Below are 15267 nucleotides of genomic sequence, written 5' to 3'. Positions count from 1 at the left end.
AATTTTCGCGGCACTACAATTGCGCACGTCACCTTGAGACATAAGATGTTAAGTCTCATTTGCCCAGTAATTTCACTAGCTACGGCGCCCTGCAAAGCGAAATACAATAATGCTTAAACATTACTGTTTCTCGGCAGAAATAGGCGCCGTTATCACGTGCCTGAATAAGTTACAAAATATATTATATTACATTATTTTTGAAATACATATTATAAAGAGAAATAAATCATTAAGTTAACCGGCCTCAAGGTATAATGATGATCTATTTTGTGTTCGTAATTGTAACAATTGAACATTGGATAATGAATCGTACGATGTATATACATTGACCTGTATATATACCACTGGACATGCTCATCCATATGTTTGACAGCAAATTTTTTGTGCCTATTTGAAATGCCACTCGCGAGCGTCTAGAGTTATGACGTGACGATGAATTTTGACGTATAATACAAATGGCTGCGAAGGAACGTACTATACTCTAAAGAATTTTTGCATTTTGAATTATTTCGTTCGTTTTCCGTTTTATTTATACTTCAAGAATCTACGTTTTTTTTTTGTAATTAGTTTCCCATCATCTATCGATATTCGCTGAGGTTGTCATCACTAGTTTTAGTACCGAAGACTCTCTCTACATGGCTAACAGCGCCAAAATGGCGAAAATCAAACAGTCACAAAAGCACTTTGACAGCCGCCAGTCCAGTGGTATATTGTAGAGATCAGTGTGTATGTGTCATTGTGTCTGCAGGCACTGCTGGTATGAAGCGTCGCTCGATAGCGTTGCAAGCTAAGTTCGTAGCGGACGGTATCGTGGACACGCTGCGACGTTGCGGATCCACCGGCATCCAGTTCGTGTGCTGTCTGCTGACCAATCAGCAGAGCGACGCTCCAGATGACGTCAACGTGCCGCTTCTGAGGTCTCAGGTAACGACCACCCCACTAGCCAGTAACACAACCGATGTTATCACTCTCACTCTTAGATCATTTATACGTCTAGATACAGTCTCTTGCTGTTAGACAACCAATAAAAAAACCGGAAAAGTATTTATTAAACAAACAGTTTTTAATGTAATTATGTATATTACATGGTGTGTTAAAATAATTAGTATAAGAATTTAATATAATAATGTAAGCAATTAAGAGCGATCTCGTCCCCACGGATAAACCTTACATGGTTTCTTGTGAGTGACTTTATATATTATATTTTCTCTGTAATATTTTTTATTGTGAACAATAAAGAAAAAAAAATAAAACAGCCCAGGTTTGATACTTTAGTGTGCGTGACAAGTTACGTCTTGTCACTCGCGATTTGTATGACACTTAGTGTGCGTGCATTGCTCAAAATAGACTATATAAATTAAATTTTTTCAACGTTTTCAAACCTGCCATAGTCTATCTAGACGTATTTAAATGATCTTATCTCTCGCGTATTCTACAATCTGATATATTTACTGTTAGCCTAGCGTGTATAGTTAATGTTAGTGTCATCAAAAGGATAGCAAATGTAATTAATTTTGATATACAATATAATTATGATGATACAGTGCTCCTTAAGAACACAACGATTTCTTATGTTTTCTGAATGCCACTTGTCGTGAGACACCCTGAAAAAGGGGTATTTGCAATTGAGATAATCAATTATTTTTATATGAATATATGTAACAGTTATTAAAGCAGTGAAATAATAAGTCGATTTCATGTTTATTCATACAAAAAAATAATTTCACGTAAACATGTGTAAAAAAAAATAATTAAAGTCGTAAAACAGCCATAGGACAGTACAAAAGTTAAGGTACAAAATAAAAAAAAACGCCCATCTCCACACATGTTTTCTTCTCTCTGGTATTCTTTATATATTTTAGTTCTATAATTGGAATACGTCTTGTACAAAGAGATAAATTTTGTTTTAGTTTCGCGGCTTCCAGTTGCTCGAAGCGGCGAGGTTGTATAAGCAAGGGTTCCCTGAACACATGCCGCTCTCAGAGTTCACGAGAAGGTAAATAATAATAAATATTATTCCTAATTTTAATTATGTTAAAATAGCGATCACACTTTCAAGAGAACAATCGGATATCAATCTACCGTAAAACGTCGAATAATTAGAACAATAAGTGGATTTTTCTCAAACTCTGATGATTAAGAGTCACCGCGATGTATGTAATATTGTGGCTAATTTGGTAACGCGTGGCTACTGATAGTAGTGTCTGGATGACCGGGAGGCTTCTTTGCACAGGATGCTGGCTAGATCCACAACGGCGCCGATCACTGCCGTGAAGCAATAATGTGTAAACATTATTGTGTTTCAGTCTGAAGGGCTGGCATTACTGGCAAAATGAGACTTAACATCTTATGAACTCAAGATGACGAGCGCTATTGTAGTGCCGCTCAGAAGTTTTGGGATTTTCAAGAATTTTAAGCGGATTGTAACGTGCGTGTCAATTACCATCAGCTGAATGTTCTGCTCGTCCCGTCCCTTATTTTCATTAAAAAAAATGAAGTAAAACTAATCTAGCCGTGCGTACCGGCCGTGTCCTCGAAATAAAGTAGATATTATGCTAAACTGAACAATGAGTGCATGTATATTGCATATTCAATTACACAGAACATGGAAATCATTATTGTCATAAAATAAATACTTTTTTTCGTATAAAGCATAGCGTTTTATCGATGATAACAAACCGCATCTGTTCGTGGTCGGTGGATTCAGTTTATTCTGTTCTGTAGATATCGTCTGCTGGCTACGTGTGACGAGTCGGCGCCACTGACGAACCTGTCCGAGAGGCAGCTGGTTGACGAAATGCTGCTAGCGCTTGACCTCGACGTCACCAGCTACAGACTGGGCCTCACGCAGGTGAGTACTCTCAATATTATATACGTACGACGCTGGTTTCGAGACGGATTTTTTTGTTGAATGTGCTGCGAATATCAGCTCATTCGAAGACATATTTTATTACATAGAAATATGCAAGATGTTCTATGAAAAGCGCTCAGTTACTCAAAGGAATCGTAATACCGTAAAAGGTTTGAAGTAACGCGGCGTTCGAAACTCTGTTCCTTAGGATTTCTAATAAAGGAAGATTTGTTACTTAGCGGATGCAATAATCTATCAAATTTTATTAGTTTTATTAGTTATATATTAAATATCCGTGATAGATCATTTATACGTCTAGATAGACTGTGACAGCTGTGAAAAGAATTGATATTGACATTGTTATTTTATATATCACTGCTCCTATTTAAGTTCTACGCAGATGGATAACTTTTACGATGTATTTTAAACTGCACTTTCGGTTTGTAAATGAATATTGTGTATAATTAAGAACTATGTTGACGCAATTAAAAAATTATCTTACCGAAGAGAAGTGAAAATTTCTTTAGCGGCGTTGAGCACTTTTCTTGGGATTGGTATAAAATTATAACTCGCGTCAGGACACGTGGCCTGATCGAAAATTCGTAAGACAGTCGTTGAAATTACGGACGAAAGATTTATATCGGCTATTTCAACTTAGTGATCATACGGTCATTGGACCAGTGGTTGAATCATTGTGATTGCGAAGACGAAACACCACGAGGTCGAGGGATCGAATCTCAGCCGTAAAATATTTTTACAGTTTACTTATTTGGCTTTTAAGCCTTATCATAAGCGAGACTTTCTCTGAGGCGATACTTACACTTGTATTCCTTTGTTCAAGTTTTCACTTCTGGCGGCACTCCCGGAGTGCTCGTATTTTTTTATCTATAAAATAAAGGGAACGCATTTGACCCTATTGTAGGAGAGTAACTACGGTCCTTCACTTCTAAATATCTAAATAGATTATCAATATAAGAATGGGAAATATAAACGATATTAAATGTATTACTTTGTTTGGTAATTTAAAGCTCCTTGAAACGCTCAACACAAATGAATTAATTGAATTGATTTTTTAAATATATTTTTTGCCTTTTATAAGAGTAGTTCTTTTATATGTATTGCCTTAGTAGTTTAGTATTACAGCAAAGTTAAAACACGTTACTTCATTTAAAATTGTTTAACAATTAGCATTCGATTAAATCATCGACATAATCGCGAAACTATGCTGTTCGACCTGTTGGCGCTATATCATAAGGGGTAACTCAAGGGCCTATATACAAAAATAGATTGAAATGGTAAACTGGTATTCCTATCCACCCTAATTCCAGGTAAAATTAAAAGCAAAACCGTCCAATTGCTCAAAACTGAATATCTTTTTTGAGGGTAAGAAAATTAAAGGAACTGTGTCGACCCTTCTGTAATTCACAAGTGGGAGGATGGAGGCTAGATTATTGGAACCACAACGGCGCCTATGTCTGCCGTGAAGCAGTAATGTGTAAGCATTATTGTGTTTCGGTCTGAAGGGCACCGTAGCTACTGAAATTACTTGGCAAATGAGACTTAACATCTTGTGTCTCAAGGAGACGAGCGCAATTAGTGCCGCTCAGAATTTTTGGAATTTTTAAGAATCCTTAGCGGCACGCTCAGGATTCTTATATATACATTGTAATGGGCAGGCTGTATCAATTACCATCAATTTTGTAAAAAAAATCCCTTTTGGTTTGCTTAAAAGCATGGGCGTCTTACTTTATTCCTTCGTTCTCCTTTTCCTTACATAATTTATGTAGGTATCTAACTATTAGGTACATAATAAACTAATAGTTTTGTGCAGATTGTTTCTTAATGCTACAACTTCAAATATAATGTTATGTTAATGTTACATGTAACGAGAATAATTTGATTGTTCCGCAACGAGGTATGATTATCTTAAGTGTACAATTCATTATAAAGTGATTTCGTTGTTACAATTTGTATCAACTCTTATAACGAAAGCTTCTTATTTTGTCAATTTTATGGTGAGTTCACACGTCGCTGCTCTGTGTGTAGTTACTTTCTACCAATGCTCACGTGTTCATTTGTACTGGTATATTTTATTATTATGGCTCAATAATGTCGTGTGATTTCATAACGTTAACCCCATTTCAATAGTACTCAAAATAGTCAATTTGTTTAATTATTTTAATGGTTTAGTTATTAAAAGGAATAATGAAAGTGGACGAAGCGAAAGAAGTATGTAAGGATCGTAGCAAGTGGAAAGAAGTGGTCTCTGCCTACCCCTACGGGAAAGAGGCGTGATTTTATGTATGTATGTATGTTTAGTTATTAAATGGTATTTTTCAATTTAATTTTTCAATATCGTATCAAACAATCACATCGTATGTGATTGTTTCGGCGAGCTTAGCTTAGAGTTGATGATTCGATATCGTTTTCGATTCGTTGTTTAAATCGGTTGTTTAGATAAAGATGGAAGTAGATCATTTTCATATAAAATACTTATGGCCTTACAAATAAACTTGGTTTAAAGTTATACCTTAGAACAAACCAAGAATATCAAAAAAGTTGACTATATCGCTGACAACACTGTCAATACAATGATAGTTCAGGAGCCCTATTACCTAAATCGAATTTCGAAGTTTCATTTGATGGATCGTAAATTTTACCAAAGTGTTTCGCAATCAGAAGATCGACACGAAGTTCGTAATTATTATACAATTTGTCTTTCGTTACCTTACTCCCAAATTCACTTGACATTTACTTTTGATGGTAATGTCTAAAGTTCCGAAACGAAATCCATCCGCACTATTCGGATCCGAAGTACTTCGGTAATAGGATTTAATTCGAAGTTCGTCGTTCTTTCATTTCGGACCTAAACTTTGGCTTTCGATATTGGTAATAGACCTCCTGAAGCTTCCCGAATGTCAAGCTGCCTTGCAAGTAAACGCGGGAAACATTATACCTCCGAATCCTCCTACCTCCAATCATAAGCAAAATGTCTATAAGTAAACTTTAAACCAAGTATATTTGTAATGCTGGTAACCTTTTATATATATATATATTGCCACTTCTGCCATCTAATTTTTTTGTTTAAATCGATAGAGACCAAGTTTAGTTTGAGTATCTTTAGTTAATTCAAGACGAGGTATAAGAATATGAAAGACGTCAAATGTGTAAATAATATTTGTTTGTTTGTGAACATTGAAGTATGTATCGTTAATATAATGTCAGTAGTTTTTAACCTCACAATTTTTTGTTATAAAATAAATTTTAAACTAACGATGTTCATCTGCGGTGTGAAGATTAATTATAAATACCTAACTAAAAATAATTACTTTACAATAATAAAATAATTTTAATTAAATTAATTAGGGATAGCCTTAATAAAGAAAACAAATATTTTTTTTGTAAATTCGTGGGGTGCTTTGTAAGAAATTTTCAAAAATTTTCTACTGCCAATCTGTCGATAACGTACGACCTATATTGTTATTTACGGTATATTGGTATGTACGTTATATAGGTATGTATTAACATACTAAGCTAATCAAGGTGTGTTAAATATAAATAAATAATAAGACCAATACCTAATAAAATGAAGATAGCCGCAAAAGTATCAACTGAAGCGCAGCTGACAACGGCCTTATCCAGCTGGATACAGAAACGAATTATATTCCATGCACAATGATCTAAGTAGGTATATTAAGATGTTGAACTAATGTGTCGAGTGTTGGGCGAATGGGGGTGAACTGGCGAGAGGCTCACGGGATGGGAGTGGTGAGGCAACCGCCCATAGACAACAGGCAATGTGCCTAAGTTGTATCGGTTCGGGAAAACAGCAGCCGTATTCGTATCAGGTTAGTTTTGATGACATTAAAAAGGTTACATTAAAAAAAAGAAACAAACCAATTTAATTTAATGAAGAACTTCGATACGTTATAACATTTTATTACAAGAAAGACAAAACAAAATGCAAGTCGCGAAAAAAAAAATGACAAATTCATAAAAAACATATACATTTTATTTATTATATACTGTAGAGCAACGTCTGTCGGATCAGCTAGTCAATTTATATTTTTCTAAATCGTGGGCCTTTAATTATACTACTACTTATACTAATTTACATAAATAGTTCATAACATAATATGATAAATAGGCTAAAACATGATTCCATATATCTAGTTTTGAAATAATCCATATTTATTGGATCAATTGGATTCAAACTTGGATTTTACCTTGGCGCATGGGTGATATATCCTTAAATGAACACTCCCACACGCTCGGATGAGCCATGGAATTTATTTATCAAACATACAAACAATGCAATTTAAATTAAAGCTATATAAATGTCACTTCGTTTTGTAAGAAGATTGTGCTGAATTTATCCTCCATTGAAGCTGACAGCATTATTTCAACAGATAGGAAATAAATAATAAGAAAGAAAGAAGAATGAAAAGAAAGAAAATTGTTTATTTGAAACGTATAGCAGGTACACAATTTTTTTTTATGAAAATAAGCGATGAGACGAGCAGGACGTTCAGCTGATAGTAATTGATACGCCCTACCCATTACAATGCAGTGCCGCTCAGGATTCTTGAATACTTAATCCAAAAATTTTGAGCGGCAATACAATTGCGCTCGTCACCTTGAGACATAGATGTTAAGTCTCATTTGGCCAGTAATTTCACTAGCTACGGCGCCCTTCAGACCGAAACACAGTAATGTTTACACATTACTGCTTCACGGCTGAAATAGGTGCCGTTGTGGTACCCGTAATCTAGCCGGCTTCCTGTGCAAAGGAGCCCCCCTCTGGTACACATAAATAAAAATAACTTAAAATAAACTTATGAAAGAGACAAACAATAAACAAAGTGAAACTAAAAATAATCTGAAACATTTACACTATTCCTTACATAAAAAAATACAGGTTGCACTGAACAAAGAAATACAAGTATAACTATCGCCTTAAGGAGAGTCTTCGCTAATAATAAAGCTTAAAAACCAAATAATCAAACTGTAAAATTATTTCACGGCTGAGATTCGATCCCTCGAGCTCGCGGTGTCTCGACTTCGCAATCACAATGATTCACTGGTGATACCACTGGTCCAATGATCGTATGATCATTAACGGCCGTTTTCAATAACCTATCTATCCTTAGTTTAACTTACGGATACATTGCTGTCACCGTTTAATGACAAGATCTTATCTATCCATAGTTATGTCCAATATAGTTATACTCCAATGCTATCTGTCAATAGGTTATTGAAATGTAAGTAAGCGTAAAAGGATATATTTGTCTACCTCTAGTAAGTTAAACTAAGGATAAATAGGTTATTGAAAACGGCCGTAACTTGACATAGCCGAACTATAAGTATTAGTTACAAGTATAAATCTTTCATTTATAATTTCAACGACTCTCTTACGAATTTTCGATCAGGCCACGTGCCCTGACGCGAGTGTGACATTTTATACCCATCCCAAGAAATGTGGTCAACGCAAGTTTTCACCTTAAAAAATTACGCCCGATTTGTTCAACAGTTCGTACATCTCAATCCGGGATGCAATCTCAAAAAGTAAAGGTAATAAAATTTATTAGGGATGTTACAAAACGTCAAAAGCTCACATAAATTCTATTAAAATTTACTCGCACAACAGTACCAAACCTTCATTTATTCTATAAGTTATTTGCGGCATAACAGAATAATTGAATTTTTTATTTGTATATTGGACTACGTGTAAAGCTGTTGAAGTGAAAGTGAACTTTACGTTACTGTTCAGTGTTTTGATACATATTGTCGAGAGTTGACCGCCTTCATTGTAGTTCTTATATACTTCTATACTTCGAACACATGTATATTTTTTTAAATGTACCTAAATACCTAATATTTTGACAGTTACCCCCGCTGTTTAGCCGCATGAAAATAAAATGTGAAACATACATTTTGTTCAATTAACTTAACAAAGAATTAGAGATTTCTTATCTCACATTTTCGGGAGGAAAGCGGCACTTTTCGGCCCTCTGAATTTATTAACGTATTGCTATTGACCCAGGTGTGGTAATAATCGTATATGCAACACTTAAGGCCCTCTCCGTCTGATTGTCACCCGGGTGGCATCCTGAACGCGGTTTGAAATGGCCTATTTCTTTCCTTAGTTGCGTAATAATTATTATACTTTCTATTTTAAAGGATTTAATGGCCTGTAGTTTGAAATTTTACGGTTACGGTCCGTGATAATAAACTGCAAATTCAGACTTCGGGGTATATAAATTATACAATAGATCAATTTCATCTATCAAAATTAAATTATGACAGTATCTTATTTATAGTGTTTTTACGATAAAAAATACGAATTCAATACTAATATGTTATAAAAATTTGAGGATTATTTATATTTTCAAAATAAAAATCATAGTTTTATTATCTGTATGTCACGTGACCTAAAATGCCTATCACCATTTTGTGACGTCACTATAGCAGAAACAATTTGTTTTGAGCAATACACCGACGATACGGACTATGAAAAGTCATTTTTATTTTTTTTGAAAAATCAATTAGGATTTCACTGGACATTGGACTTTTGTTTGTTTATTTAAATAATACGTTACGTGACGTTAGGTCTATTTCTCGTTTAAATTTAGAACAATTTTTCTCAGCATAAAGTGGAATTCTTTTGAGGAAATAAAAATACCAGGTGGCTATCGAATCTTTACGATCATTTTAGATTATATTTTAAAAAATCGAAAGAAATCCTATTAAATGTTTAAATTAATTTATAAATTACGCGTGTTTGAGTGAATTAAATAGTGTTTCATTAATGCGTGACTCTCGCATAAATTATATGATTGCTGATCATTCAAAATGCCGATGACACAAACATGAGTTCCTTTCAAATAGATCGCGGCGAGCAATGTAGGTCCCAACGCCATTAGACGAACCTCCGAAACGTAACGTTATGTAAGACCACGTAACAGCGTTACGTAATCCGTGTATTACTTCCGAAGTGACTTTCGAGTGCGGCTTCACTCGATGAGTGAGATGCAAGCGTCATTTGACCTAGATCTCGTGGGGATTGATGCCACTTGGTTGTTGCCACAAACAACTCGTGGTAATCTGTGCTCTAGGGCGGTTTTTGAAATGGTTACTAAGTTATTAGCTTAGTTATAGCTTCTCAATATATTCTTGATAATTGTTCTATATGTTCATAAGCACATTGAGGAGTTTGCTAGAAACTATGACAATCATAATGTTTTTATTTTGATAATAAGGGACGAGACGAGCAGGACGTTCAGCTGATGGTAATTGATACGCCATGCCCATTACAATGCAGTGCCGCTCAGGATTCTAGAAAAACCCAAAAATTCTGAGCGGCACTACAATTGCGCTCGTCACCTTGAGACATAATATGTTAAGTCTTATATGCTCAGTAAGTTTCACTAGCTACGGCGCCCTTCAGAACGAAACACAGTAATGTTTACACATTACTGCTTCACGGCAGAAATAGGCGCCGTTGTGGTACCCATAAACTAGCCGGCTTCCTGTGCAATGGAGCCTCCCACTGGTAATGTTAACACGAGGAACAAACATGCCTAATACTGGGTTAAATCGAACTAGTAAGTCTTTTATTGGGCGATGTATATGCTTTAACAATTTGATCCCAGAAAATGTACAAAGAATTGTTAAGAAACGTTTGTGTGGGAAAGGTTACTGTAGCATAAACGATTTTATTAATGATACCACAGACTGGGAATGAAGCGAACACGCTCAGGCTCTTTAATCATAATTGTTTACGATATTACATTGTAATCCATATTTTTATAAAAAAAAGCCCGCTGAGTTATACAAAAGAATTGTTAAAAAACGTTTGTGGTAAAGGTTACAATAACATGAATGACTTTCTTAATGATACCACAGATTGGGAATGGAGAGACCGCCCTCATACTATTAAATAATAAGTTTAATATTACTTTGCAAATTTTTTTTTATGAAAATAAAAAAGCCCGCTGACTTTGTTGCGCCCATTCCTCTCCGGTTCTGAGGCAGTCACAATCAACATTGTCAGCTGTGTGAGTGAAGGCATTTAAAATATCCCTACTAATACACACAACTGTGAATGTATGTTTGTTTGTTACGCTTACGAAAGGACATAGGCTACATTTTATCCGGGAAAAATCCATGGTTCCCGCGGGATTTGTGAAATACACGTCGATGAGCTATTACTATACCAATAGTAGGTTTAGTTCTCCATAGCAATCTTCCTCGAAATAAGATTCATATAATATGTTGGGAACGGGAGCGAAAACGGGAACCGGAACTGGAAAAGGACATGAGATAATCTTCAATTCCAAACTTACTCATTATTTTTGAAAACCCTTGATCTACGCGGTCGAAGTCGCGGGCATTATCTAGTATTATATATTTGAAATTGCTTCACTCATATCTAATCGGCGTTACTACCGGTATTTTCGTACAAATCGCACGTCCTTCAGCACCAATGCGCTTGAAAAGGCGCTACCGCGAACTCATCACACCCACCCTGATGAAGGACTTACGATTGGTCCGAAACTAGCCGGCACCTACACCGCTTGTACGTGAGTGTAGCCGTTTTAAATATATTATATACACACAAAATATAATTAGGATTTAAAAGTTCGTTATTGCCTATTTGAATAAAGATCTTTTAATTTAGACCTATAAAAAAAGCCAGGCATTAACGAATCTTTTACTCAAAATCTAAGGAATGGATATTGATGGTAATATTACCACCAAATCAAACTTACAGAAGTAAAATATGTGAACCTAACAGTAACCTATATTATTGTTATTATTATGATGGGTAAGTACTCACGATTTATTTTATTAATTTGGTACCGATATTTCGATCCAATTGCATGAATCGTGGTTGCGGCGGAACTGCGGAGGCGGCAAGAAACTCTTGACGCACTCTTGACTCATCAGTCTTAGACTTTAATCGGAAGCACACTCTGCACGTGAGAGATGACGTGCAGAGTGTGCTTCCCCACGGAAGCATCTACTCATCCTGCTTACTTACTCGCTGGAGTCAAATGTTTGCACATCATAGCGATTCAAGCATCATCAACATAGCTAACATCTAAAAGAGGTGTTACTAAAGGATTGCAGTGGCAAGACAGTCTACTTTTATATCTTTGTGAGGCTAGCCTTATTTCATGCTTGATTGTGTTTTTTTTTTTTTGAGAGGAAATACTGTTACGTATTTACGCCCCGGAACGGGGCGTAATATGTCGGACTCGAGTGTCCGCGTAAGCGTAAAACGTAAAACATCCTCTGTGCTGTTAGCAGCCCTGGCTTTCACAGCGAAGTAGGACGTGGGCCGTGGAGGCCGCAAAGACTACGCAACAACAGTCGCGGGGCGTCTCCTAAGGAGACTCGAACCTCAGACCGGCTGTGTGCTTGTGGGAGGTTGATTATGATTACCAAATTAATAAAATATATATCGTGTGTCATAATAATTACAATGTTAAAGTTCCGCGATGATAAAAATTTAAAAACAAATCTATATTATATTCGCATCAAGTTTCAATGTTGTGTGACACAAAGAGGATATAAACTTTATACGATTAGATTATAACTGTATGAAAAACTAATCAATCAGGTCCGGCCTCACATGGAGTATTGCTGTCATCTCTGGTCTGGCGCACCCCAGTATCAGCTCGATCCATTTGACCGCGTGCAACGCAGAGCAGCTCGAATTGTCGGGGACCCAGTACTCTGTGAACGGCTGGATCACTTGGCGTTGCGTAGAGACGTCGCTTCATTGTGTGTCTTCTACCGCATTTATCACGGGGAGTGTTCCGAAGAGCTGTTCAACCTGATTCCTGCCGCCGAATTTCACCTTCGCACGACACGCCACAAGTTACGATATCATCCCCACCATCTGGATGTGTGGCGGTCCTCCACAGTGCGGTTTTCAAGGACCTTTCTTCCTCGTACCACGAAGCTGTGGAATGAGCTTCCTTGTGCGGTGTTTCCGGGACGATACGACATGGGTACCTTCAAGAAAAGCGCGTACACCTTCCTTAAAGGCCGGCAACGCTCTCGTGATTCCTCTGGTGTTGCAGGAGAGTGTGGGAGGCGGTGATCACTTAACACCAGGTGACCCGTACGCTCGTTTGTCCTCCTATTCCATAAAAAAAAAAAATCATAATGTTGCCATCCAACAAAAAAACAGCAGCAATTAATTATTTTTTTTTATTTACTGTCATAATAAGATCTCGTATTTTACCCAGTAATACTAGATTTAATAGAAAATATAAACAATTTGTTATTTTTTTTAGAGATAACCCTCATTTCTGGGATTAATTACACAACCTGAAAATTGAACAAGACATACAAGATTAATCAACGATACGTGACTCAAACGGTTAGCTCAGTGGAAAGAGCTCTAGCACGGAACGCGAGAGGTCGTGAGTTCGAGTCCCGCATCGTTCATAAATTTTATATTCAAATTTAATTTGTGTAATAGATAATATTTTAATAAATCCCATATCGAAATGTATGTAATGTAATTTGTAATGGAATTTTTCATATCATTGAAAGATTTAAATCGATATAATCAAAATACAATTATAACATTTCAAATTTGTACTCAAAGTAGAACCTCATTAATTTTATCTATGAATCTTTAATTAGGCCTATAAATAAGTACAAGAGATTAATTAATACGTATAATGGGAATCAAACAATCTGTTTGTTATTTATAATAAAGTGATCATCGATAAATGTTGATAAACTTGTGCCCGCCCTCGGTTCGCTTCAGATATCAAAATTAAGTACAGTAAAATTTTTGATGTTAGGTATTATTTTTTATTACTATTTATATTATGTTTCATTATGTTTCAAAAGAAATTCAAATTTAAACACCCAATATGTGTAGGATAATTCTAATATATAAAATTCTCATGTCGCGGTGTTTGTTACCAAACACCTCCGAAACCGATTTGTATGAAAATTTGTGTGCATATCGGATAAGTCTGAGAATCGGCTTACTTAACAACAACATTTTTCACACCTCTAAATGATAAGTGTGATCCAACCATAATTATTATTTTTTGGCAATTTTTTTATTTTTTTTATTATGATTCAGCATTAAAAAATACATACAACTTAAAATTTTCACCCTTCTACGATCAATGCCTATTTTTGTATCGAAATTTTTTATTATTCTGTTCCATCCACAGATCCGCAATAGGGGTGCAAGATGGCAATCGAATACAATAATTGTAGTACGATAAATTTTTATGTATAGTTTATAAGTACAATTGAATTAATATGTAAGTATTTTAATATGCATTAATTTATATTTTTGTTTGGTAGGTCAGAATTGAATTTTTTATTATTTATTTATATGGCAATACAACGTTTGCCGGGTCAGTTAGTTACTGTATAAATGTCAACAAATTACGTCCAAAAAGTTAATAATAATATGCAGATAATTTTAGGCCTACCAAGCTTTAAAATTATATAAGATGATTAAAATAAAATTTATAGTATTCAAGTAAATTTAAAATTTCAAGCATTACTTTTACCTTCAAATCTCTAGACCTGGAACAACAATATTTAGTGTTCCTAGTAAGTTAAAATCTATCATTACCATTTTTTGGCCTACTCCTTATGAGACATCTTCCACACATCTTCCTTAAAGCATTCGGAAAATGTCTCTTAACAAGTTCACAGATTTTACTAAACCAAAGTAAAAACTTATTACAAGAATTCATCATTTTATGTTAAAAGCTGTTGGTAGTTTTTGTTATTTTGAATAAATTACATTAAATTTTGAAATAAGTTTGCCTCTAAAAAGCTATTGTTCTTAGGTAGTATGGTATCCAATTGGAGCGCAGCGGAGACCAATCCTTAGTCCAAGTTTGACTCCATATTATAGATTCGTATGCGTAAAATTTTGACATTTTTATTCACTTCAAAACCTTGGCGCGGGCGGTTAAATATTTCACAGTAACCTAGATTTATATCTTACTAGCTTTCTCAGACAAACAAAATGTTTTTGTGAAAAGTTAAGTTGATTGCCCCTCTGAATGCGCATGTGACAAATTCTCAACGAATTCGTACCACATATCTTTCAAATCAAATGTTGTAGGGTTGCTTATACTTGAGTAGTTTTATATTTTGGCCGAACGTGGATCATGAATTTTATACTATATATCCAATGTATATCAGAGGTACTGTAGATATTGGGTTATTCTATCCCGAAAATTTTAAGAGTTCTTGTAGGAATGCCATAGGAATTGAAAGCCGACAAAATAAGTTTAAGAAGTAAGAGTTATTTTTGAATGATAACACAAGAAATAGACTCTACTGCGCCAAAGTCGAAAGGTATAAATTAATATTTACTTTTTCATTTTTAGTTACCTAGTTATAATGTACACTTA

At 35.2% G+C, this 15267-nt stretch overlaps 1 protein-coding gene across 11 annotated transcripts in view; it reads left to right on the top strand.

The window, feature by feature from the left end:
• The window catches only part of LOC126967070 (unconventional myosin-XVIIIa), a 194019-nt gene that overhangs the window by 32708 nt on the left and 146044 nt on the right, over positions 1-15267 (top strand). For all 11 annotated transcript variants that reach the window (XM_050811430.1, XM_050811433.1, XM_050811443.1 and 8 more), the window contains 3 exons: positions 749-924; positions 1911-1996; positions 2725-2851. In XM_050811430.1, coding sequence (XP_050667387.1) covers positions 749-924; positions 1911-1996; positions 2725-2851 — 389 coding nt within the window. The remainder of the gene's footprint in view (positions 1-748; positions 925-1910; positions 1997-2724; positions 2852-15267) is intronic.

This window comes from Leptidea sinapis, chromosome 12 (assembly GCF_905404315.1).
Source record: "Leptidea sinapis chromosome 12, ilLepSina1.1, whole genome shotgun sequence".
NCBI classification, from domain to species: Eukaryota; Metazoa; Arthropoda; class Insecta; order Lepidoptera; family Pieridae; genus Leptidea; species Leptidea sinapis.
Note: the sequence above shows the minus strand (reverse complement) of the source record. Positions and strands in the feature narration are given on the sequence as shown.